Source organism: Argopecten irradians, chromosome 1 (assembly GCF_041381155.1).
Source record: "Argopecten irradians isolate NY chromosome 1, Ai_NY, whole genome shotgun sequence".
Classification (NCBI taxonomy): Eukaryota; Metazoa; Mollusca; class Bivalvia; order Pectinida; family Pectinidae; genus Argopecten; species Argopecten irradians.
This window is the reverse complement of record NC_091134.1, coordinates 36,677,557-36,701,846: the sequence shown is the minus strand read 5'-3', so window position 1 is coordinate 36,701,846 and position 24,290 is coordinate 36,677,557. Positions and strand designations below refer to the sequence as shown.

Here is a 24,290-nt window from a genome sequence, read left to right as displayed (position 1 = left end):
ATCTAGTCTATTCAACTCTTTCATATCATTCTTTATATTTGTATTTTCAACTACATGAAGGCATAGTATTAATCTAGAATTCCATTTTGTCATTTTTAGATATCATTTCCATTTACCGTCTTAAAATATTGGTCATGTACTTTAATTTGATCCACAGGGACCTGGCACGAACATTTTTAACCAACAGTATACATATATATATATATTATAGATACTATGATATATATATGTATACTGGGTTTTTTTGTTTTTTTTTTCGTGCCAGGTCCCTGTGATTTGATCCACCAAAAATAAGTTGGGACAACTTTATTATATGTTAGAGATGGATACACGTACATATAAGTCTATCATTTTAGAATGGAAGTAGTATAATATAGTAAAAGATGGATTATTATACAATGAATGGCTTTGAAATAACAATCTATATAGGTTTCAACTCTACTGCAGTAATAGATTTTGCGAATATAGTCAGTCCCGTAGGAGTTGTCTATCTTGTTATAGCTTTTAGGAACTCTTCAATTTGTGTTCGCGGAGTAGAAAAAGTGTCAACAAAGCCGATAAGTCAATGTTATGTAATTTTTTCGGCTGCTTCTCGACAAGAGGGTTCAGTAAAGTGTAAAGGAAAGTCTGGCGTAACATGGTGGTGTCTGTCGATGTTTGTCACACATTTAAATACCCTCTCGAGTTCGTCGTCAACACTCACTTTACAAAGGTGACATCGACGTTTGGTGTTTAAGCAGTGTTTTGGGTGTCGGAGATCAAAATCTGTTGTCGCACATGTTGACCGGTTAAGTCACAAAACTGTATTTTTCATGTGAATACTATGGCATTAATATTTCAGGTGTATTTGTATTGTAACCTTGGTAATTGATAGATGAAAAACACAGTTTTCTTATTGTGAAAATTACGGAATGTGGACAACTTTGTTTCCAGCAGGGCGTTTTGACTCGCTAGACTTGCACTAGTCCGGAATATCATGAAGAGTTTTTTTCCAAATGCACTCATTTCACAAGCATTTTCAGTTATGAATGTGGATTTTTATTTGGTAAATGGTGTATGAATTAGTAATTTATAAAGGTCTGGATTCAAACCTGCAGTTACTAAGTGAGCTACATTTTATTTGACTGAAAATTAAGGAGTGAAAAATTCATGAAAAAAATTTATACATGTACTATTATAGAATTTATAATAGGATTTGTTTTCACATTTTCTAATATTTCTTAGTATTTTCTTTTAAATTGGAAACCCCTCAACGAAACCAAAATAATCATACTAGTGAAAAAATTATCAAACACCAAAAAATGCAGATCTATTTCAAAAACAAACTATGCTCTCAAAGCATGCATTTTAATAAACAGTTAAAAGATTGTTAGATTGCATTTATTGGAGATATAAATGCAATCAAGGTGGCAGATAAATAGAATAGCGCCTGTTTTTTCAATAGCTTTTCAATTAACTTTCATTTATCCAGACATTTAAAAGATATTTTATAGGTTTCATAACCATACTGGTTCATTCAACTACAATGTCAATTTTCCTGTGCAGACTACCATGGTGTTGGTGAACAAGACTCACATCCATTTATCTAGATATACTACACCACGTCAATTAAGGCTGCATTTATTGGCTCATAATGCAAACCACGATTATCATTAGAGTAATGGATTTGGTCTTCCCTTTCAAAAAAGTAAGCAATTCATCAATATTCAAAAGAAATGAAATAGAAAAGCAAATTAATGGTAATCATATTTCCAGACTGAATTAAATTTGATATAAGCGAAGAGGAGGGGCGAATATAGGGATGGGAGCACATATTGGGGTAAATGCCGTATGTATATGTGCATGTACATGTATGTACAAAGTGTTTATATACATGTATCTTTTTTTTTTCAGTATCCAAACGAAAAAGAAAAATATGTTCAAAAAATTGACACAATTGAACAAAGCTTTGGTAAGTTTAATAAGAAATCATATGATACATGTATGAACTTCAATATCACTAAATATCAAATTTTGCAATTTGAGGTGAAGTTTTATAAAATGAAAAAAAGACGCTTTAAATTTATTAATATACATGTATCAGTGGCAGAGCTAGAAGGATTTGGTGACTTCAGGGACACTCCTCCCATACCGAGAATTTTCTATAAAATTGACAATTTAAAAGCCATGTCAAAATGGGAAAATTAATATTTATTGATGAAGCTAATTGGTGCTCTTTTTTATGTGTGAAAACAGGGCTTGCATATGCACTTTCTTTTGTGATTATTTTATTCTTGTGTGATATTGGTAATCTTTAATATCCAAGTGCATGCATTTTGATGTATTTTACACAGATAAAGACACTGGAGTTAATTACAGAAGAAGGATAGCTACTTGTCATAATGTTGTTCCAGGTGTTCTTCGTCTGGTAAGTATTTGTCTGTATTTGCATATTACAGAGAGTTATCTGCCTTTGCAGGTAGGTATTGATTGGTTAGCTAAGTCTGGTTCCCTGCTGCGAATGCTCCGATAGCTCTGCGCTAAGAATAGCCCAGAGCTATCGGAGCATTCGCAGCAGGGAACTAGACTATTGATTGATGTGTTTGCAAGTGTAGCATGCCATCATACTTTTTAGAGAAAACGATGCCAATATCGCTAATAATGACGTTACAATCAATAACTTTTGTACCTTGCAAAAAAGGTATCTCTTTAATATGCAAATATGGAATATAGAAATGGTTGCAATATTGATGATAGTAATACATTAATCTCAGATATAAAAGTTATATATCACGATAGCCTTATTTATTACATAATATGAGGGTTACTAGATCCCAAAACGACATGGGTAAAGTATGATTAACCGTTGAATAATCCCATCTTCCGATTATTATGACGTCATGAAACTCCCGTCAAATGATGACGTCATAATCACCGGATGGTGGGACTAATCAACAGTTAATTGACTTGTATTTTACTCACATTGTTTTGAGATCTTGAGACTCCAGTATTACACCCAGTAGAAAAAAAGAAAGAGCTTGAAAACAATAGAATTATTTTAGACTTGTATACTGTAAACAAACTTATTATCGTGGTGACTTAATGGTGGTAATTTTGCATTTTCATGAATAGCAACTTTTTCACAATAAATTAAATTCTTCGGCCCATGAGTTCCATCATACCTGTAATTACAACATTTTGGCAGCAATATGTAATGAGTAAAATTTTTGATTTCCCAAATCATAAATTCCAAATGGTCAATCTGAACACTAGGCCTTGAGCGGCAGAACAAAAAAAAAATGTAATAGAAATTTTTTTTGACGTGTTTCTTCAGAAAGAAAAAAGAAAAAAGGCATTTGGTTCATCCAAGTTAAAATAAATTGAAATTAATTAACCATTAGATTTGCCTGATGAATGAGAATTCTAACAACAGTGAACTCTTATTATTTATTATTTAAAAAATTGTCTTGTAAAATATTCAACTTTGACGAACATCCATAATTGAAATCATCATTGTTGCAGATAAGTGTACTGAATGTAAAAGAATTTCTCTTGGAGGAGAAGGCTTGGTTAAACTCCAGGAAACGATTTCTTCATCTGAAAAGTCGCAATCTCACCTGGTGTAAATATGCAAATATGTGGGAGGAGTCGGAGTTTAGGCCATGCCCAGAAAATCCAAAGTGGTAAGATGCTGCCAAATTTATACATTAGAATCAATGGTATAAGATTGATTTCATCTGCCAATTAAATTTAAAAATAACTTGCAAACATATTAATGCAAGAGGAGAATGAAATATTATGTACATGTGTGTAAATTTTTGTTTTGAAGTATTTAGCATATAAGTGTATAATCATATTCATATAATTGATGGATATTTTATATTTTATCATTCTTGTTTAGAATATTGCATGATATGTAAGTAAATTGGGTACTAGCATATAGGAAAGAACAATACATTTTTCTATACTCTATTTCACTATAGTCTAAAGACATTGATTTTGATCAAATTTTAACTATACATCGTAAGTAATATTAATAATACCTTTACTGGGGAAAGTAACTAAGTATTCTTTCCTCAATATCGGTAGTATAGCTACACTAGACAAGAAATATCAATGTTTTTCTTACCAGAGAAAAAAGTGTAATACAATTGGTATCATGCATCATTGAAAACACCTATTTACCATTATTCTAGAAATTGCATAATGTCCTGAATTTTGATAATGATGTTACCATAGCAGTAGAGGTTTTGAAAACTGTTACCATTTCTTAAGTTCAAGATGAAAAGCTACATGTATATTGCAGGACACAATTAAAGCAGCATGGTGTAATTGACATCCAAGGTATTGGGCCATTTGGAAGAGTGATTGAAATGTTTGCCGAAAAATTCCTTCATGCTGGCGTGAAGCGAGTAAGTATGTCTAATGATGCTTGACATGTATAGTGCTTCTTGTTGTTAAGTTACATTTTTGATTCAGATTCTTTCACAGTCTTCACAAGATTTTGATCCTTTTTTGACAACAACGATACAGAAAGTGATTGCTTTTTTGGAGTAACTGTAATGTCTGTCTTAATTAAGTTTAGATGTTGCCAATTGTAGATATTACAAAAGGAGAAGTCATGTGTGATTTAGTAAGCAAAGACTTAAGTCTGAGATGGTTTCATGATTCTCCATGGAAAGATTTGAATCTTCTATATAGTTTTCTGGTGTTTTCATTTTGGATGACAGATTTGTATATTGTGACATTCGTTCCTCGTAATATACTCAAACCATTTCATTTTTGCAAAGAGAGCTAGCATAAATGTAAATTCAAATGTTTCATATTGTATAAACGTGTATAAAAGAGCTTTTTATCACACATATATGTATTTCATAAAAATGTTGAAAATAAAGGATGCAAGATATTGTATATTTGAAAATACATGGGTTTACAGTAGCTGCAACTGGAGTTGTCTTTCTTCCCCTATACACGGACTGTCTATCTCATTACAGGGTCTTGGGATCATGGAGGATTTGTTGTTGGAAAGATGTCGATCACAACCAACAGATTCAAGATAACAGTTTTGACTGATGAACTATGAGACAGTCTGTGTGACAGTTTTAATTGCGGTAAAAGTTTTCACCGGTGAAATTCAGGAATTCAGCGTGAAAGTGTGTTTTTGGTGACATTGTTGACCGATGAAGTCAAGGCGTGAGTATTAATGGCAGTTGAAGTAACAATGATAATACTCAAGCATCTCTAACTCAGACGATTCCAAATTCAAGGGGAAATGAATGTGTACATGTGATACAAAATAGATATTTGTTGCCGAAAAAAATGAGTGATCCTGTCTCACGCAGTTATTGATTGTTAACAGTATGCAAATACAAAAGGAGTGATGATAACAACAACATACTCAAGCCTTGCCAACTAATTTCAACTTGAGTAGTTCATATCCCACAACGGACAGCAGTGGCTGAGTGGTGATGTCAAGACATATTACCACCAGCCCTCCACCTCTGGGCGTAAGTTTGAATCCCATATGGGGCAGTTGCTAGATACTGAGGGCTATTCAGTGGGTTTTTTTTTCAGTTTACTCCCGCTTTTCTCCACCATCTAAACCTGGCATGCCCTAAATGCCCTTGGTAGTGAACAGGATGTTAAACTACCGGTAATCAAACCAATTAAACTACCTGTAATCAAAGCAATTAGACTTCTGGTAATCAAACCAATTAAACTACCTGTAATCAAAGCAATTAGACTTCTGGTAATCAAACCAATTAAAGTACCAGTAATCAAACCAATTAAACTACCAGTAATCAAACCAATTAAACTACCAGTAATCAAACCAATTAAACTTCGGGTAAATCAAACCAATTAAACTACCGGTAATCACACCAATTAAAGTACCAGTAATCAAACCAATTAAACTACCAGTAATCAAACCAATTAAACTACCAGTAATCAAACCAATTAAACTTCGGGTAAATCAAACCAATTAAACTAACACTAATCAAACCAATTAAACTAACACTAATCAAACCAATTAAAAAACTACCGGTAAATAAACCAAAGTACCAGTAATCAAACCAATTAAACATCGGGTAAATCAAACCAATTACACTACCAGTAATCACACCAATTAAACTACCAGTAACCAAACCAATTAAACTACCGATAATCAAACCAATTGAACTACCGATAATCAAACCAATTAAACTACCTGTAATCAAACCAATTAAATTACCGATATTCAAACCAATTAAACTACCTGTAATCAAACTAATTAAACTACCGATAATCAAACCGATTAAACTACCGATAATCAAACCAATTAAACTACCTGTAATCAAACCAATTAAACTACCAGTAATCAAACCAATTACACTATCGGTAATCAAATCAACAAAACTACTAGTAATCAAACCAATTAAACTACCAGTAATCAAACCAATTAAACTACTGATAATCACACCAATTAAACTACACATAATCAAACCAATTAGACTTCTGGTTATCAAACCTATTAAACAACCGGCAGTTAAACCAATTAAACTACCAGTAATTAAACCAATTAAACTACCGATAATCAAACCAATTAAACTACCGATAATTAAACCAATTAAACTACCGATAATCAAACCAATTAAACTACCTGTAATCAAACCAATTAAAGTACCGGTAATCAAACCAACTAAACTACTAGTAATCAAACCAATTAAACTACCAGTAATCAAACCATTTAAAACTACTGGTAATCAAACGTATTAAACTACACGTAATAAAAAAATTAGACTACCGGTAATCAAACCTATTAAAACAACCGGTAATTAAACCAATTAAACTGCCGGTAATAAAAAAAATTAGACTACCGGTAATCAAACCTATTAAAACAACCGGTAATTAAACCAATTAAACTGCCGGTGGTAATCAAACCAATTAAACTACCGGTAATTAAACCAATTAAACTACCGATAATCAAACCAATTAAACTACCGATAATCAAACCAATTAAACTACCGGTAATCAAACCAATTAACCTACCGTTAATCAAACCTATTAAACTAACGGTAATTAAAACTATTAAACTACCGTTAATCAAACCTATTAAACTACCGGTAATCAAACCAAACCTTCTCACAGGTTCTTTGTCAGGGCAATCTATATAAGGCACTCAAACATTGTAAATATTTTCCCTCTGGAGGACTAGTATTTGAAAATATTCAGAAGCATTGGATTATTGATTATGGCATAATAATGGGCATTCTAGGTATTATCTTCTGTCTAAACATAAGTAAAAATAATTAATTATCTCTAACTGCTTTGCAAACCATTGAGGTACACTTTTATGTATGCATGCATTATGCATGCCATCAGATGATAGTTCCTTACTCTTCCGATTTCAAATATTTACAAAGTTTGGTTTTGCTTGTATACAGAGTATACAACTTACTTTCCCAAATCGATTTATGGCCATATGATGATAGTTCCTCCCTCTTCCAGTTTGTACATTGTATATACATTATTCTGTTACAACTTACTTCCCTAAATTGAAAAAGCACAGTACTGTATGTTCATGGATGACAGAAGGGGATGGTGATGATGTATTCTGAAGAAGGATTGTAACTTTTACTTGACTATTGGATTATTAAAATCTTGCCAGTCATTGGAAAGATTACCGAAATGGTTGATAGATATATAAACAGTTCTTGGTTATTTGTATTATGAATGGAGTACATGTATATGTGTATGACATTTAATTTGAGGAAGTTAGAACTGACTAACTTTGAGCCATACAGTATTTGTAAAATGGTGTAATCAAAGGTCAGAATTTTAATGCAATAGAGGTGAGATAGATTAGACAATAACATGTTTTCACATATATAGCCGGTGAACGTTTGTGAAGTCTTATAGCAGTTTTTTCCCTTTTTTTTCGTCCGACTTGGCTTGAAATTTCATATGGAATAAACACATGTTTGAGATAGCTTCCATGACAAAACTCAAAAAACTGCATTGTAACAGAAATCAAAGATCATGGGTGACGTAAAAGGCAGCTAATTTCTTGATATTTAAAATAATTCTAGATATCACATCATTTTCAGTATTTTAGATGGTTCTAGTGATATTAGAAAAATGTTATATGTGAGAATTCATATGAACACATGAAATTGTGTGAGATGGAAATACATTAAAATGGTACATGATCATTGTAGATTGATGAGTGATTTGTTTCTGTGTCAATATAATGGTGTATTTGACTTTAATGTTTGGTTGTCTATATACATATCTAAACCAAATAAAGAATGTTGATATCCTTGGACGTTTTCATAAATGTACCTTGTAAGAGATTACCACAAACTTAGCATAATAGTTGATATGCACTGTGCAATTAATGAGACACTTTAGCTACATAACAGATTTTACAACCGTCTTTTAAGAATTCTCAGTAGGTTCTTATCCTCTTTATAATAGTAATATAATATCATTAAATATTTGAAAAAAAATCCGTTGTGATACACACGCGAATAGTGAAATTATTTTTTGCTTTAAAATGCCTCATCAGTTAGACCCCTTTCAGAAAATCTAAATATTCCAATGATTTCAACCTCATAGTTGAGACAAATTATAGTCTATGTTACTTATGTAGGTATTTTCGTGCGTGCATTTGAACATTTTTTCGTAGGTCATCTTCGCCCCTAAGCTTTCAAATTGTTCACAGTACGGTGCTCTGTGCCTCTTTGGTCTAATAACTCGCATATCACGATTTGCACTATATAGCTATTTGGTATTTTATCGTATATGTATTTGTCAAAGAGGATACGTATTTAATGAAAGCGATGATTTCCACGCTGCAAATAGTTCCATTTTAAAGCATTTGACATTGGTAGTCGTACGATTGCTTCGTCTATTGTACATTTTCAACAGAAACTTTATGGTGATCGCCTTCAGTGATAAGTGCACTGATGCCACAACACCAAACATCAGCTGCAAAATAAACTCAGAAAGGTCATCATAACATTACTTTATATGGTGTTAAATTACAAAATCACTAATGATTTGAAAAAAACCCTCAAAAATGAAGACGGTTCATGTTTCGCCGCCGATTGCTTAAATACAATGTATGTGATGCACACGAGCGCTGTATTTGCCTTAAACGGAGGTTTTCGCGTAATTTACCGAATTTTCAAATATCGTAACAAATAACTGCATAATAGTAAAATGCCTATAAGATTACTCAATTCGTAAACCGATGAGTTCATTTGAATCAGTGCAGGTGGACCTTAATAGTAACAGCGCTGGATAATGCTGAATGGAGACCTTTCGAATATAAAGTAGTGCTTATCAAGCTCCTGTGGTTAGATTTATAGCTATAACGTCACGGTAACCAAATCGGTACACTTTTTGAAGATAATTGTGAAAATGTTCTTACATGTACTTGAATCCATATTTTTCTCTTAACTGGTCACAAATAGATGTCTTCAGCTTTAATTTCATTATTTGTTTACTTGTCAGTAGTGTGCATTGTACATGTATATGTTTTCCATTGGAGAGTTTTGAAACAAGCCCGGTCTAGCCCTGTGTTTCAACAGGTTTGAGTACCCAAAATGGAACAAATATGGTTTGCTTAAAAAAGTTCAAACATTTGTTTGTTTGTTTAGGTCACATAACTGTCAACAATGTCCCATTAAGCAATTGTTTTTCTTGTTTTAAAATATATGGTATTTTTAGGGTTGTCGCACGAGTCGTTTCCTGGATTTTTTTTCACAATTTCATTGTTTCAAGCAGTAGGAAAGAAAATAACATCTAAAAAATTGCTACAGTTACTATTCAGCACCTTAATTTTTGTTCAAGACAATTATCGTTAGTTTAGAATGTAAACTGAAAATTCGGCATTACATATTTTAAAAGTGTTCCATTTTGAGTAGCGTTCCAAATTCGGTAGCGTCACGTTAGGTGTTCAGGGACATACATGTAGTCAGAGCTAAAACAATGTGAATGCAATATTTATATATTTTTAGAGTTAACTCCTCCGCCGCAACCTCAAATTCCTCAGTAATACAGAATCTAATAAGGGGATATGAGGCCAGAGACACCACCTTCTAGCGAATATTAACGTTAATGCTCTCTGTTGCGATTTCCTTGTGTGCTGATAGCGAAACAAAGTACTTTTGTATTAAATTATAAGAAGTACTGTAAACCAACTTATTCAAATATTAAATTCGCGTCATTCAAGGAAACAAACCGCCATGAAGAATTCAATAGATTCAGTCACCGCAAAAACAATGGTTTACGGTAAATAGTTGAATATATAAACAAATTGACGTTCGATACCAGAATAAAAATGTCATTGAATTAGGAGGGAACGGTACTGCAAGTCGAATAATGATTTTATTGAAATATCAATGAATTTCAAATGCTTCCAGATCAATGTCAATGATTCACTGAGACATTTAGTTTCTCGTTCGCCATCATGCAACTTTCATGTCTAATGGTACTACGTATACGTGTATATACAAATGTAAGTCGATGGCTGATTTTACTCCGGACCATATTATTGCGGTCGACATTATCACATATGTTATAATTGACTTACGATTTCTCATGATTTTTCCACAAGGAATGGCATTGACAGGTGTGATGGATGGTCTCGAGAGATAGGTTAACCAGGTCACTATACAGTACATGTACCCTGATCACGGATTAACGCCGTTACAGACTATATCGGGAGAAGTGCGTCCCGTTAATTATAACGTTCAGAATAAAAGAGCAGTCGAGCGATAAAGTGTTCTTATTTATCTCTCTGCATGTTTTCAATTCACGTGTAGTATGTGGTAACGTATTCCTGGATTAATTTGGACTTGATGTTTATAACGTTTGAACCTTAGTGCATAATTACATAAAAATTGCGGGATATTTTACGGAAGTAGTTATATTATTATAAGACCCAGGAAAGGATAGTTGGATATATATCAAGGATAGAGAGATTTTACCAGATGGGTCATACAATATCAAGACCCAATGCTTGCAGAGACATTCTTCCACACGTGTTTCCAGTGTCAAAAATATAGGAAAACACATTTGTATTACGTAATAATGCTATTGTGACGTCACACGTAATTACAGCATGACGTCATAATTCATCGTGATGTCTCGGTAACGGAAATATCATATCCAGCAATTTTGTCTTTAGCAATTTTGACCGATATTTTTATTCGATGGTATTGATTGTGATATATTGAATCTATGAACATTCTCTCTAAAGGATCGCTTGATGACTTCCATAATACTAAGTCACTGATATAGGGTCCTAATTTAAGTTAAGGTCTTGAATACATTCAGAACTCGCGCAATGCACGATTCAAATCATCGATAGTAATTAGCGTCCAATGAAACTCGTACTTTAATTTGTGTTTAAAGGCTTAGGTCATGAATGAAAACCTAATAAACACAATGTGTACACCTAATTATGTTGCTATGGTAGAAAATTCGACGAGTTTCACACTCTCATGCATGCATTAACACGATTAATCACATTAACGGCATACTTTGCCCTATAAGTCGGTTCCGAATAATCAGCTTTGACGACATCGATACTAAGAATTAAGTTAGATATATACAAACAGAAACAACAGGGACAATGACTAAGCAACATTCCGGAAGATTCGCGCAATAAATCAATTCATCTAATTTAACTAAGTGTATAGTACCTGATGCATGGTTTCCAGTCCGCTTCCTAAAGAAATGCATATGGTTAAATAGATTAATAATATACCGTTGAATTTCCTGTTTTCTCAATAACGATTTCTTCTAGTGTTGTCAGACATAAAAATTCATTGTTTTACATATTTGACCTGATATGCTCTAATACGTAAACGGCAAATATCAACAAATAGATTTGTCAAATAAGAAGCATGTTAAAGTCGAATGCTTCTACATGTCCTATCTTGTACGATACTGAGCTAACTAAACCAATACTACATATCACTGAAAACGGCATTAATATTGTAGAAAATGGTAACTTTATATCTAATTACGTTGCAACTCTTGACTTACCGTAAAGACTTCAAATAATAGTAGCTTCAAATTATCATTTCTGCCTATCATGTTTTCTAAATTTTATAATCTACCTTAAGTTCAAGTTTATGCTTTAAAACACAGCCCCAACTTTTTGTGTAGCTGAAAAACATTTATTAAAAGCCAGCGATGCTTATATATGCAAATAATAAAAGAGCATAACATATGAATAATAATTTCACCAAATTCCAAAGGTAATTGGAACCAATTCAAACAGAAAGCATAATTTTGCTTATGCTTCACACCAAATTCCTAGTTTACTTGGAAATGTGTCCTATATAATAAAGGAACGTGAAGTTACATATGTAACTATAATTTGTTGAAAAGCTGCGATTCAATTGCAAAACCAACTGTCAATTTTGACTTTTCTTTGGAAGTCTCGTAAAACAATTTCGACTGTAAAGGAATACAAATTGTTACACGTGTAAATAACTGTTAGTATGAGCTTATTATAGTCAAATGATACTTTATCAATGAAGAAACTCATTAAAAGAAAAATATTCGCAGTAGTTCTCACTATGTATTCTACTCGGGTGTGTTAATGCGATGTCTCAAATAATTTTACAGAAGTAAACATTCTTTAAGTTGCACATGACTTCGTCCGACGCAAATCAGACGATACCTGTTATCGAACTTATTGTTCTTTTGCCACCGAACGACCCTGAAAATAGTGATGGACAAAACAGATTCCTGAGCCCGCTTATTATCACGCAGGCAACATCTGTTAAGTGAATTTGAGGTATCAAGAAACGTTCTAAGTTCAAGGCATCCATTCTTTTAATTAAGACGAAGTTATGATAATGTAGATATCAATAATCATTTGAATTTGGAGAAATCACACGATGTCACGTGTATCATATCATCTCCAATGTGTAACTGTTGTTTCTAGAGTGAATTTAATATAGGCGTTCAAATACTTTTTATATGTTATGGACTTTTTTCACAATTTACTGTCAAAATTGCCCGTCGTCATAAACACTGACAAAAATAATTATGATATACAGTTTGCATATAATTTGCGTTTACTTTTAACGTAAATAGATATATTTGATAATTTTGTTTTATTTTTTGCCTACAATAACTGTGAAATAGAATTATAACTGTTTATATATATTCTTTACATTTGTCTGAAAATAATTACAAATAGGTCTCGATTTCCCTGAAAACTATCAAATATTTCTTTTCCGTTCGTTCGTCTGGTGGTATTCATGTCTGGAAAAACTTTGATATATAAAGTTATAAAAAAAGATACATTTTGATATCTATAAATCTCAACCTCATTTTAAGTGTCTAAGATTAATCTGTGGTGGACCTACCAGCCTTTACTAATTCACCCACACATTGTTCAATAGCTGATAATACAAGGGCGTTAGTAGTGTAAGCAGGTGATACTGTCCACAGCTAGCTGTATTGATTTGTTGATCTACCAGGTGAGGATAGAGCGGGAGTTGACAGACGACATCGTTTCCGTCATTAGCCTAACCTCCATCACGTACATCGACTGGCAGCAGAAAATCTGGAGTTCAGGTTGAAAATATGTCGTTGACAGGCTGATGTCGTAAAATATTGTCCATCTTACTCTACGACAGATGTGTACTTGAGTTCGAATCAACTCGTTATGGTACTATATTGCCATCGGCAAGCAGCTGGAATTGCCGTCCTGATCTATCTGGCATTTCAATGTGAGGTAAGTCTCTTTCTTGCGTTCAAACATGACTGTGACGTCATTAATTGTTATAGCTTGAGATATAGATTATTATCATATACTACTGTGGAATAGTTACATTGTCCTTTGGGATAGTTCGTAACTATTTATTGGAAAAGATAACTATTCAACAGCAGGGGCGTAGGAAGGAAGCGGGGGGCAGGGGGGGGCAACTGCCCCCCCCCCCCCCCCCCCCCCGTTCCCCAGGACGTGGGGGCAAACATGTCTTTTTGCCCCCCCATTTTCGCCGACTGAAATTTTCTAAAAAAAGCTTATTTGAAAGAAAAAAAGGTCCTCCTGCACATTTTTCGTACTTCATTCTAGAAAATTTTCCGCTGCGCGGCGCATTTCCTAAAAGGTTCAAGCACATAATGTCAAACCTTAAATAGTAAAAATTCAATACACACAAACTAGACTAAAAATGTCCATCAAGGGATTCTATGTACTATTTAAAAAATGTCTCTTAAAAGATCAATTTGTTTATATGTCTTAGCGAGACAATTAATTCATTTTTTTCTGTTACACAACAATGTACCGATGGTGTGAAGCCGGTATATTCAGATCGAGTAGGGTTCCATAATGTTATGACGACACAATTATCATTTCTAAATGCAGGTAGCTTTAAATCGAAAAATTACCATGTTAAGAACGCTTTATAATCATTAAACTTTATCGTAAAACTCATCTCAGCCATTTTAAATCGTAATTTTTTTCCCGGGGGAGACCCCCCGGACCCCCCTAACACCGAATTCTCGCGCCTTTGGGCGTTTGCAAATTCATCAAAATGCATCGAAAAACTCATCTAAGCCATTCTAAATTGTAATTTTTTCCCGGGGGAGACCCCCGGACCCCCCAAACACCAAATTTCTCGTGCTTTCGGGCGATCGCAAAATCATCAAAATACATAAAACTCATCCCGGGGGTCACCCTCAGACCCCTAATAAAACACCAAAATCTTGCGCCTTCGACGCTCACACGCTAATTTGGCCAATTTGCGTATTCGTTAATTTCCTTTTAGCGACCCCACTGTCTATAAATGTGTACAAGGATTAAATTTAGTGATATATGAAAAATGTACATAAAGCATAATCTCCTCCTGTAGGTGTGGCGGGGGGGGGGGGTTACAAAGTATTGAGGACCTTTGCCCCCCCCCCCCCCCCCCCCCCCCATGACGTTTCATCTTCCTACGCCACTGCACAGTTGAGGGCGAATCTAAGGTGTATAGAAATAAGCGCGTACTCAATATCAATAGCTTCATGTTTTTTTAATCCCAAATAATTTTTGAAGTTGGCACTAAGGGTTTATCTGGAGCTGTGGAATAGTTAAACTTAAGACTACAGGGGTCGTGGTTTGAAGTACGAGGAATAACTCAAACTATGAAATAATCAAGATCATGAACTATTCATTATCTTAGCTATTTAGGGCTTTTCACCATGTGGTGAAAAGACCTATTGTTTTTGTTCTGTTTTTTTATTACACTTTTTTTTTGTGTCCAAAAGATCTTCAAAATGGTAAGAGGTATGCCTAGCGTTTCCCTTGACTCCGTGTTATTTGGGTCTTTTCGCCCCTACGAGAAAGACTATGGGTGCTGTTCCCTAGCACAAAAATCCTAGCTTATAAACATGGAGAATTTTGCCCCTTCTAATCATTCAGCACCAAGGGGATGGGGACGCGTAATTTGCTTAATATTTGTATTTGACGGACAAGTGTGTATTGTTTGGTATCTGGCAGTATACTGCAGTGAGATATTTGTTTGTTTGTTTAATTAATTAACATCCAATTAAAAAGGGACATGTTAGGACGACCTCCCATGTATGCGGTCGCCAACGGGTATGTAGTGCGAGATATTGTTATATTGTATTGCATGAGTTGAAGGGGTGACCGCAATATTTTTAAGTAGGTCAAAAATCCAAGATGGTCGCCATGACGTCATACCTAAAAAGTTTAAAACAGCCATAACTCGAAAACCGTTTAAGATACAGCAAATATTTTTGATGTTTTATGTAGATCGTATAAAAGACTAACTTTTATTCCATTACAGCAATTAGGTCAAAGGTCAAACAAAAAAGTTCGCTATGGGGTCAAAGTTCACGAATTTTTATTTTTTTGATTTTGCGAAATTTCTTTTTACATATCGATGCAGAATGTCATTCTGATGAATTTGGTGTCTTTTATTTTTCGGTAGCACTTCCGGTTAATGCTGTATGCCATTTGCAAAAACAATCCTTTGATCTTTGCAAAATTCCCGCCAAAATGTTTAACATTATATATGTTGTCGAACTGAATGACTAATATAGTCTGCAATTGCTATAGAAAAGACCCCTCTAATGTTCTCTAACGTTTGATATGATTTTCATCTTCATCAAAAAAATAGAAATGGCCGCTATGACGTCATATCTTAAAATTTAAAAATGCTTATAACTCACTAACAGTTCTTTTCACAGATTTCATCCAAAAATATTTTTTGCAGATAATCTTAAGCGTAAACTTTTTCACTCTACATGTTAATACAAAAAGTGGCAACTTCCGTTTTCGGTAAGGGTCAAATGTTAAAGGTCCTGTTTTTAACAATTAACTTGAAAACTTTTCTCCTGAAGTTCTGTAAGGTCTAGGATCTTCATATTTCATATATAGGATGTCCAGGGGATGGACTATAAAGTCAGATACTAGAAATGACCTTGACCCATATTCAAGTTCACAGGGGTCAAATACACATATCATAAATAAATTGTTTAAATGGTCATAACTAACTTATCGTTGGTTTTACAGCTTTCATGCAATTATGTTATTTGAAGATAATCTACAGGGCAATGTTTTTCTAATAATAACTTGTTATAACAAGAAATCCCAGAGGGATCTTGGCGCCCACCATTGAGTGGACTTTATTGGATCTTTGTAAGACTGATCTTTTCTCTGCTTTTCCCTCTTTCCCTGCTTCCTCCACCTGTCGGCCATGTTGTTTTCCGATTGGTCCTAAAATGCAATATGCATAACTGGGGACCAAGGGGAACCTACACATGAAATTTCAGAAAGATCCCTTCAGTACTTTATACTTAACAACACCGCAAGTCAGATGACGTTAAGGCGCATTCGATCTCGTTGTCATTTGCTCGAACGAATTTGGAAATATGAATTGGATTTAGATGAGAGTTCTCTTCGGCTGATCAAACTTCATGCAGATCTTCACTAAACCACTTTTATTCAGGGCTGAAAGTCAATGTCATTTATTGGTTACAACTTCAAAACCCATGCAATACCTAGTTCTTAACTTACCTTACAATGACGGTATTGTAAACTAAATATGGTGAAAAGCCCGCCAGATTGTCTATGACAATTTCTAGTTTTTGTTTGTTGGTGTTTCTCCAATACATGCATCTACATAATGAGAGAGCACCTTTTTGAGACATGTCAATATTAAGTTTACATATATCTAAATAAATACCCATTTGCATTAGTAATATACCCCCACCTTTTTTAGACTAAAGCCTATACTCGGATTCAATACATTGTACATATGTAGTTACAAACTTGTTCCTACTTATTCAAAGATTCATATATCTGCACATGTACTTATATCAGATACCTTGTTATTTTAATATACTTTTAGACAACACTAAGTATTTAATAACTTGTAAGATATCGTGTATCTTAAAAAAGAAAAAAAAATAGCAAGTTTTGACAAGCCTGGTGATTCAAAGATTAGCGTAAGAGAATAAACATCCAAAACGTCACCCCTACTGAGTTAGACTGAAGATAATAAATGACGTTCCAATAACATTCATATAGTTGTGACGTCTAAGTATATCCGGTAAGTTAGTTAATTTTAGATACAGATAGATAATATTTTTGTATGTATTGGCGGGATGATGTTAAGCGGGAAATTAAAGATTCTCAACCGCCGACAGAGCTTAAATGATATTCATCATTTGAACAATAATTGGTGTTTAATCGTGTATACATAAGTCTAATTAACACAAGAAATAATTTAAGATAATTTATTTTGGCTTTGGTGCATGTACAATCAGTACATCATTCCATATAGGATATAGTGCTACGGAATTTTTTCGGGATGCTATTAATTATTTTGATATTTTTAATTTGAAGTAAAATTAGAAGCTCAAACTTTTCAACGGTGGTAATGGTGTAAACTAAGTAACTTTTGTAACTGAAGAAAAATACTAAATCTTCTGCTCCTGGTTTTGATAGTGAAAAAATACCATTTGTTAGCGGTTGAGGATCTTTAAATGTCATAATATACAATTAAATCATTTGTTTCGCTGATTTGTTCGCACCGTTTAATTAACGGTAACAATTAACTGATAATGATTTTTTTTTGTAAATATTCAGTTTTATCGGTTAGATTTAACGGGTAACAATTTCATATACCGGTATATTATTTTGATGATAAACAAATACAAACGATTTTCATGTCTTCCGATTATGACCGATTAAAGAAAAAATGTTTGTGTATGTGCATCGCTTGTCATATGATAAAGTTTCAACAGAAAATGGTTGGTTTTTAGGTCATCTGACCCAAAGGGTCAGGATGACCTATAGTCATCATGCACCGTCCGTCGTCGTCCGCCGTCCGCTGTGCGTAAACTTTTCATTAAAACAACTTCTTCTCTCAATAACCGTAAGGTCCAAAGTACTCATATTTGGCCTGTAGCATACTTGGATGAAGGGCTATCAAAGTTGTGAAATTTGATGACCTTGACTTAATGTCAAGGTCACCGGGGGTCAAATAGGCTAAAATCTTTGAACGACTTCTTCTAACTAACCAAAAGGTCCAGGGTACTCATATTTGGCCTGCAGCATGCTGGGATGAAGGGCTATCAAAGTTGTGAAAATAAATGACCTTGACCTACTTTCAAGGTCACAGGGGTCAAATAGGCTAAAATCTTTGAACAACTTCTTCTAACTAACCAAAAGGTCCAGGGTACTCATATTTGGCCTGCAGCATGCTGGGATGAAGGGCTATCAAAGTTGTGAAAATAAATGACCTTGACCTACTTTCAAGGTCACAGGGGTCAAATAGGCTAAAATCTTTGAACAACTTCTTCTAACTAACCAAAAGGTCCAGGGTACTCATATTTGGCCTGTAGCATGCTGGGATGAAGGGCTACAAAAGTTGTGAAAATTAATGACCTTGACGTATTGTCAAGGTCACCGGGGGTCAAATAGGCTAAAATCTTTGAACGACTTCTTCTAACTAACCAAAAGGTCCAGGGTACTCATATTTGGCCTGTAGCATGCTGGGATGAAGGGTTACAAAAAATGTGAAAATTAATTACCTTGACCGACTTTCAAGGTCACAGGGGGTCAAATAGGCTAAAATCTTTGAACGACTTCTTCTAACTAACCAAAAGGTCCAGGGTACTCATATTTGGCCTGCAGCATGCTGGGATGAAGGGCTATCAAAGTTGTGAAAATAAATGACCTTGACCTACTTTCAAGGTCACAGGGGTCAAATAGGCTAAAATCTTTGAACAACATCTTCTAACTAACCAAAAGGTCCAGGGTACTCATATTTGGCCTGTAGCATGCTGGGATGAAGGGCTACAAAAGTTGTGAAAATTAATGACCTTGACGTATTGTCAAGGTCACCGGGGTCAAATAGGCTAAAATCTTTGAACGACTTCTTCTAACTAACCAAAAGGTCCAGGGTACTCATATTTGGCCTGTAGCATGCTGGGATGAAGGGCTACCAAAGGTGTGAAAATTAATGACCTTGACATTCTTTCAAGGTCACAGGGGTCAAATAAGCTAAATTCTTTGAACGATTTTTGTTAACTAACCCAAAAGTCCAGGATACTCAGATCATATTTTGCTGGTGGCATGCTGGGATGAAGGTTTACCATAGTTATAAAAATGAATTACCTTGACCTTCTTTCAAGGTCACAGGGGTCAATTAAGCTAAAATCTTTTAACTACACCTTTTAATTAGCCGAAAGGTCCAGGGTATTCATATTTAGTCAGTAGCATGCTGAGATAAAGGGCTATCAAAGTTGTGGAAATGAATGACCTTGACCTACTTTCAAGGTCATGAGAGTCAAATATTCCAAAATCTTGAATTTTGAACTTCTTCTCGAGTTCTACCAGTGTGATTAAGCTGAAACCTGCATGAAATGATCCTGACATGGTCCCGACCAAGTGTTGTTATATTTTATGTCGATCCAAAATGGCTGCCACAGATGATCCAAGATGGCTGCCACAGATGCCATCTTGAAAACACATTTTGAACTTCTTCTCAAGTTCTACCAGTGCAATTTAACTGAAACTTGAAACATGAAATGTGGCTGATATGATCTTTTCAAAGTATTGTTATATCTCTGGTTGATCCCAGATTGAAGATGGCTACCATGACACCATATCTAATTATTTTCCTATACAGCTATTGCCAAGATAGTCAGATGACCGTTAAGGCCCTTGGGCCTCTTGTTTTTACAAACTATTTGTTTTCAGTAGAGTAATAGACATCCTTTTCAACAGAAAATGATTGCAATTTGTGTCAATTTGTATTGAAGGAGTTTTATAACTTTCTGTCTATAGTAGATACACTGACTGCCATCCTCTAGTATTGATCTAGTATGGTCACATTAGGATGTTAATGAAGTATTAAGGATAAGGTTTCTCCCTTAGCCGCTAACAATACGAAAGCGAATGGACATTAAGGTGAGGTATACACTAGGTAATGGTACTGTGTATCATATACCTTCTCTTAAGTGGATACTTCTGTGTCGTATAATTATGATTAAGTGGATATTTTGTATCGTATAACGATTGCCAATTTAGCAGGTTTGTTGAACTATGGTGAATACAACGTAATTTGTTACCTATAACTTCAATCTGCCATGGTCCACTTTAATAAAGCTTCTCAAATAAACTCATGCATTGTTGATAAGAAGTATAAGGCTTGGGGAATCACTGTTTTTTAAATGTTTGATCTGAGTTGACAAAATCATAAAATGTACTAAGAGTGGTCATCAGACCCTAAACTCCTAAAAGCATTTTCTCTGTTAAATTGTGATACAAGACAATTCCTCCCTGGTTTGCTTTTAGTTGATTTACTTTGGTTGGACTAGTTTAGCAGTCATGGTCATCTAAGGAAGTGTGATGGTTGGGGGTGAAGTAAAGTTGGAGTACCTGAAGAAAACCCACCGCTCAGCGGCTAGTACCCCTCCTGCCTCTCAAGGGATAACTTCATTATAATCAGGATACTATGTAACGTATTCTAAAGCTATGATGTAGCGACAACTTTTACTATGTCCTACAACGTAATGAGGAAATGAAGAGTAGCGGGTACCCAGCGCCGTATAATTACAAAATAGGAGATACTCTGCTTAACAACCCTACTATAGGCTGTGTCTACTCACTGAGCGAACTCAAGATACCATGGTACAGCTAAGGGGTTTGTAAACAATAAAAAATCGCTCATGTGGCATGCTGTATATAGAGCTGCTTTGAATTGATTGATTTGCACATCGGAGAACGAGAATGTCGCTGTATTGTTAGGGAGTTTCTGATGGCACAGCACGTTTTCCATTCTACCAAATGCTAAGATAAACACCAGCCATATAGACTTTCGATATGAAACCAAAATCGTGACTGTATTAAAGTTGTAGGACTAATTGAACAGCGCAATAGACATTTACTAAAATACCCACGGTTTGACATTTGTATTTAAGTAAATAGCATGTTGATTTTAAGAGCAAATGATATACATCAGGATATTTATCTACATTGTATATTGTTGTTAAAATTGTTATAAATGGTCTTTAAAGTTGTCTGCAGTACCATGTTATTGATTAAGACCATTCGAACTGTTTCTTATGTTATTCTTGTGGCGAATTTCTGAATATTAGGTAAGAATGAATCAATAATTCCTTTAATGTATTGTTAGACGTTACTGTCTCAAAACATATATCGTCTAGGCACAATAATCTACATAGTATCCTGAAAAGTTCTTTGGCAAAATAAATTCAAAGTATGTTACGTGAAGCAGTAATACCAAATGTATCTGTATACAACATCATCATTAATGTATAGTGTAGTGTATCTGGAACACAGCGTACATAATCTACTGTTCATTTAAGGGTAAACAATTGACTTTAGGGAATTTGCTTATCAATGGAGATTAATACATAAGCAATAATATATTGTAGGTGTCGAAGTGATGACAAATAACTGAATCGATTCGTGTTGGTGATTGAATGCTTTCATTATCATCTTGTCGTTTCTTGACGTCATCGATCCATCATTAATGCCCATTGTAATCGATGTCCTTACCTTTTACTATAATGAACGCAACAAAATAATGAAATTCTATACTTATATATGTACAATAGAAAACCGACCAATTACAAAAAGAATATATGAACAAGTGGTCTAAGTACACTCAAACAGATTGTGTTGAAATTTGTCGTTCGAAACACAAGAAAAGTTGTCCTTTTTCAGCAGGTAGCTATCAACAAAGGCGGTCGCCGAGGAGTGGTTTACTGAATATAAAGGACCCTATCGTATATTAAAGAAGCGTCGCGTTTTGAAATCTGTGTGTATGCCTTAAGCCATGACATGGTAGATAGAGAGCATAATAGAACCTTGTTCTTTAGTAGATAGAGCGTGTAAAAGAACCTTGTTCTTCAGAAGATAGAGCGCGTAAAAGGACCTTGTTCTTTAGTAGATAGAGGGCGTAAAAGGACCTTGTTCTTTAGTAGATAGAGGGCGTAAAAGGACCTTGTTCTTTAGTAGATTGAGCGCGTAAAAGGACCTTGTTCTTTAGTAGACAGAGCGCGTAAAAGGACCTTGTTCTTTAGTAGACAGAGGGCGTAAAAGGACCTTGTTCTTTAGTAGATAGAGGGCGTAAAAGGACCCTGTTCTTTAGTGGACAGAGGGCGTAAAAGGACCTTGTTCTTTAATAGACAGAGCGCGTAAAAGGACCTTGTTCTTTAGTAGACTGAGCGCGTAAAAGGACCTTGTTCTTTAGTAGACAGAGGGCGTAAAAGGACCTTGTTCTTTAGTACAGAGAGCGTAAGTGGACAGAGGGCGTAAAAGGACCTTGTTCTTTAATAGACAGAGCGCGTAAAAGGACCTTGTTCTTTAGTAGACTGAGCGCGTAAAAGGACCTTGCTCTTTAGTAGACAGAGGACGTAAAAGGACCTTGTTCTTTAGTAGACAGAGAGCGTAAAACGACCTTGTTCTTTAGTAGATAGTGCGCGTAAAAGGACCTTGTTCTTTAGTAGACAGAGCGCGTAAAAGGTTCTTGTTCTTCAGTAGACAGAGCGCGTAAAAGGACCTTGTTCTTTAGTAGACATAGCGCGTAAAAGGACCTTGTTTTTTCTAACAAATTGTCATCATCCTACCCGTTATTTTGATCGTCCCTGGTTATACACGAGGTTAAGTAGACAAACACGACATTAGCATTCTTCAGGTTAGAAAATATATACAGTCACTTGCACTGTAGACACTTTTACAATTATTAGCCAACTAGCCAGTGTATGATGAATAATATTCAAACGTCTTATGATTAATGTTGCCGTTAAGCTGTAGAATCAATATTGTACCAAAATGAATAGGATCTGCTTCATTTATACATATCCATAAACCCCCTCATCCCGATTTAGTATTGCATCAAAGTTTTCTCAATGGTCAAATCTTATCAGTTTTCAAGAAATCCTTTGTTTGGTGATTATTATTGGTTTTGAAACCATTCATACGTTAAACATTAATTCATTGCAAATCCCAGGGAAGCGTTTGAATCCATATTTGAGTGTTTGTCAGTGCTGTGTTTTATAGTTTTTATTTGGCTGTAGAGAAGAGATAGAGCTTAACACAACTGGAATCTTTAATCCTGTATAATCGCATTATCCAGGAGCACGCGGTGGCTTCGCAGACTCCTACATATGAACGATAAGGTTTTAGACAATGCGATGCTGGATAGACTTGCATAATAAGACAAAAAATATCGATTTATAAGCACGTACTACCCGGTGGCTACAGCCGTATCCGGTAACTCTACATCGTGCTTAGGTAATATCCGAAAAACAACATGACGCAACGAAGCATCACGATCTACTACATGCTTATGGCTAGAATTGTCCGAATACATGTACATGTGTATCTATAGAGCCAAAATTCTTTGGATCAACCACTTGCACATTACCTCTTGATGGACAGAGGATGGTAATCTATTTGGTGTATTCCTTGAACGATAACGTGTTGACTTTTTTCTGTCATTTTAACAAACCCATTTCATGTAAATACTGTATCTAAAACAAAACAGGAACTCAAGAGGATCCGTAACGTTGACACACCATATTTGATACCTGGTGTGACTGACGTTTGCAGTGTGGTATTGTGACGGTGTAAGATGATATAATGTCAACTATAATTGTATCCGTTACTGCTGTTCAACCAAAGGTCATTCATCAGGTTCATAGCTCTGTGAAGTGATTAATCCAGAGCCAACAATGCCACTATTACGATTCATACATTTTTATTCTCGCACTATTGTTTTCGTTGTCCGATGTGAAGTCTGTATTCATCCGCT

At 34.8% G+C, this 24,290-nt stretch overlaps 2 protein-coding genes across 4 annotated transcripts in view; both read left to right on the top strand.

The window, feature by feature from the left end:
- The first annotated feature begins 263 nt into the window (after window positions 1-263).
- Window positions 264-7,181, top strand: LOC138326322 (PRELI domain-containing protein 2-like). 2 transcript variants are annotated; one of them, XM_069272451.1, is made up of 7 exons: window positions 264-712; window positions 1,546-1,687; window positions 1,894-1,951; window positions 2,334-2,407; window positions 3,502-3,662; window positions 4,286-4,391; window positions 4,974-7,181. In XM_069272451.1, the coding sequence occupies exons 2-7, from the start codon at window positions 1,634-1,636 to the stop codon at window positions 5,037-5,039; spliced, it is 519 nt and encodes a 172-aa protein (XP_069128552.1). In that variant the 5' UTR covers window positions 264-712; window positions 1,546-1,633; the 3' UTR covers window positions 5,040-7,181. The 2 variants fall into 2 exon arrangements, with proteins under 2 accessions (XP_069128552.1, XP_069128545.1); XM_069272444.1 differs by lacking the exon at window positions 1,546-1,687.
- A 6,190-nt stretch (window positions 7,182-13,371) lies between these two features.
- Window positions 13,372-24,290, top strand: part of LOC138326306 (uncharacterized) — a 64,714-nt gene continuing 53,795 nt past the window's right edge. For both annotated transcript variants that reach the window (XM_069272434.1, XM_069272426.1), the window contains exon 1: window positions 13,372-13,723. The gene's annotated coding sequence lies outside the window, so the exon portion shown is untranslated. The remainder of the gene's footprint in view (window positions 13,724-24,290) is intronic.

What these genes read in the sequence shown, in the direction of transcription:
- LOC138326322 (XM_069272444.1), top strand. Translation starts at nt 638, where the DNA reads ATGGTGGTGTCTGTCGATGTTTGTCACACATTTAAATACCCTCTCGAG. An exon ending in TCAACACTCACTTTACAAAG is followed by an intron (nt 713 to 1,893) that starts GTGACATCGACG and finishes TTTTTTTTTCAG; the next exon opens with TATCCAAACGAAAAAGAAAA. An exon ending in CACAATTGAACAAAGCTTTG is followed by an intron (nt 1,952 to 2,333) that starts GTAAGTTTAATA and finishes TATTTTACACAG; the next exon opens with ATAAAGACACTGGAGTTAAT.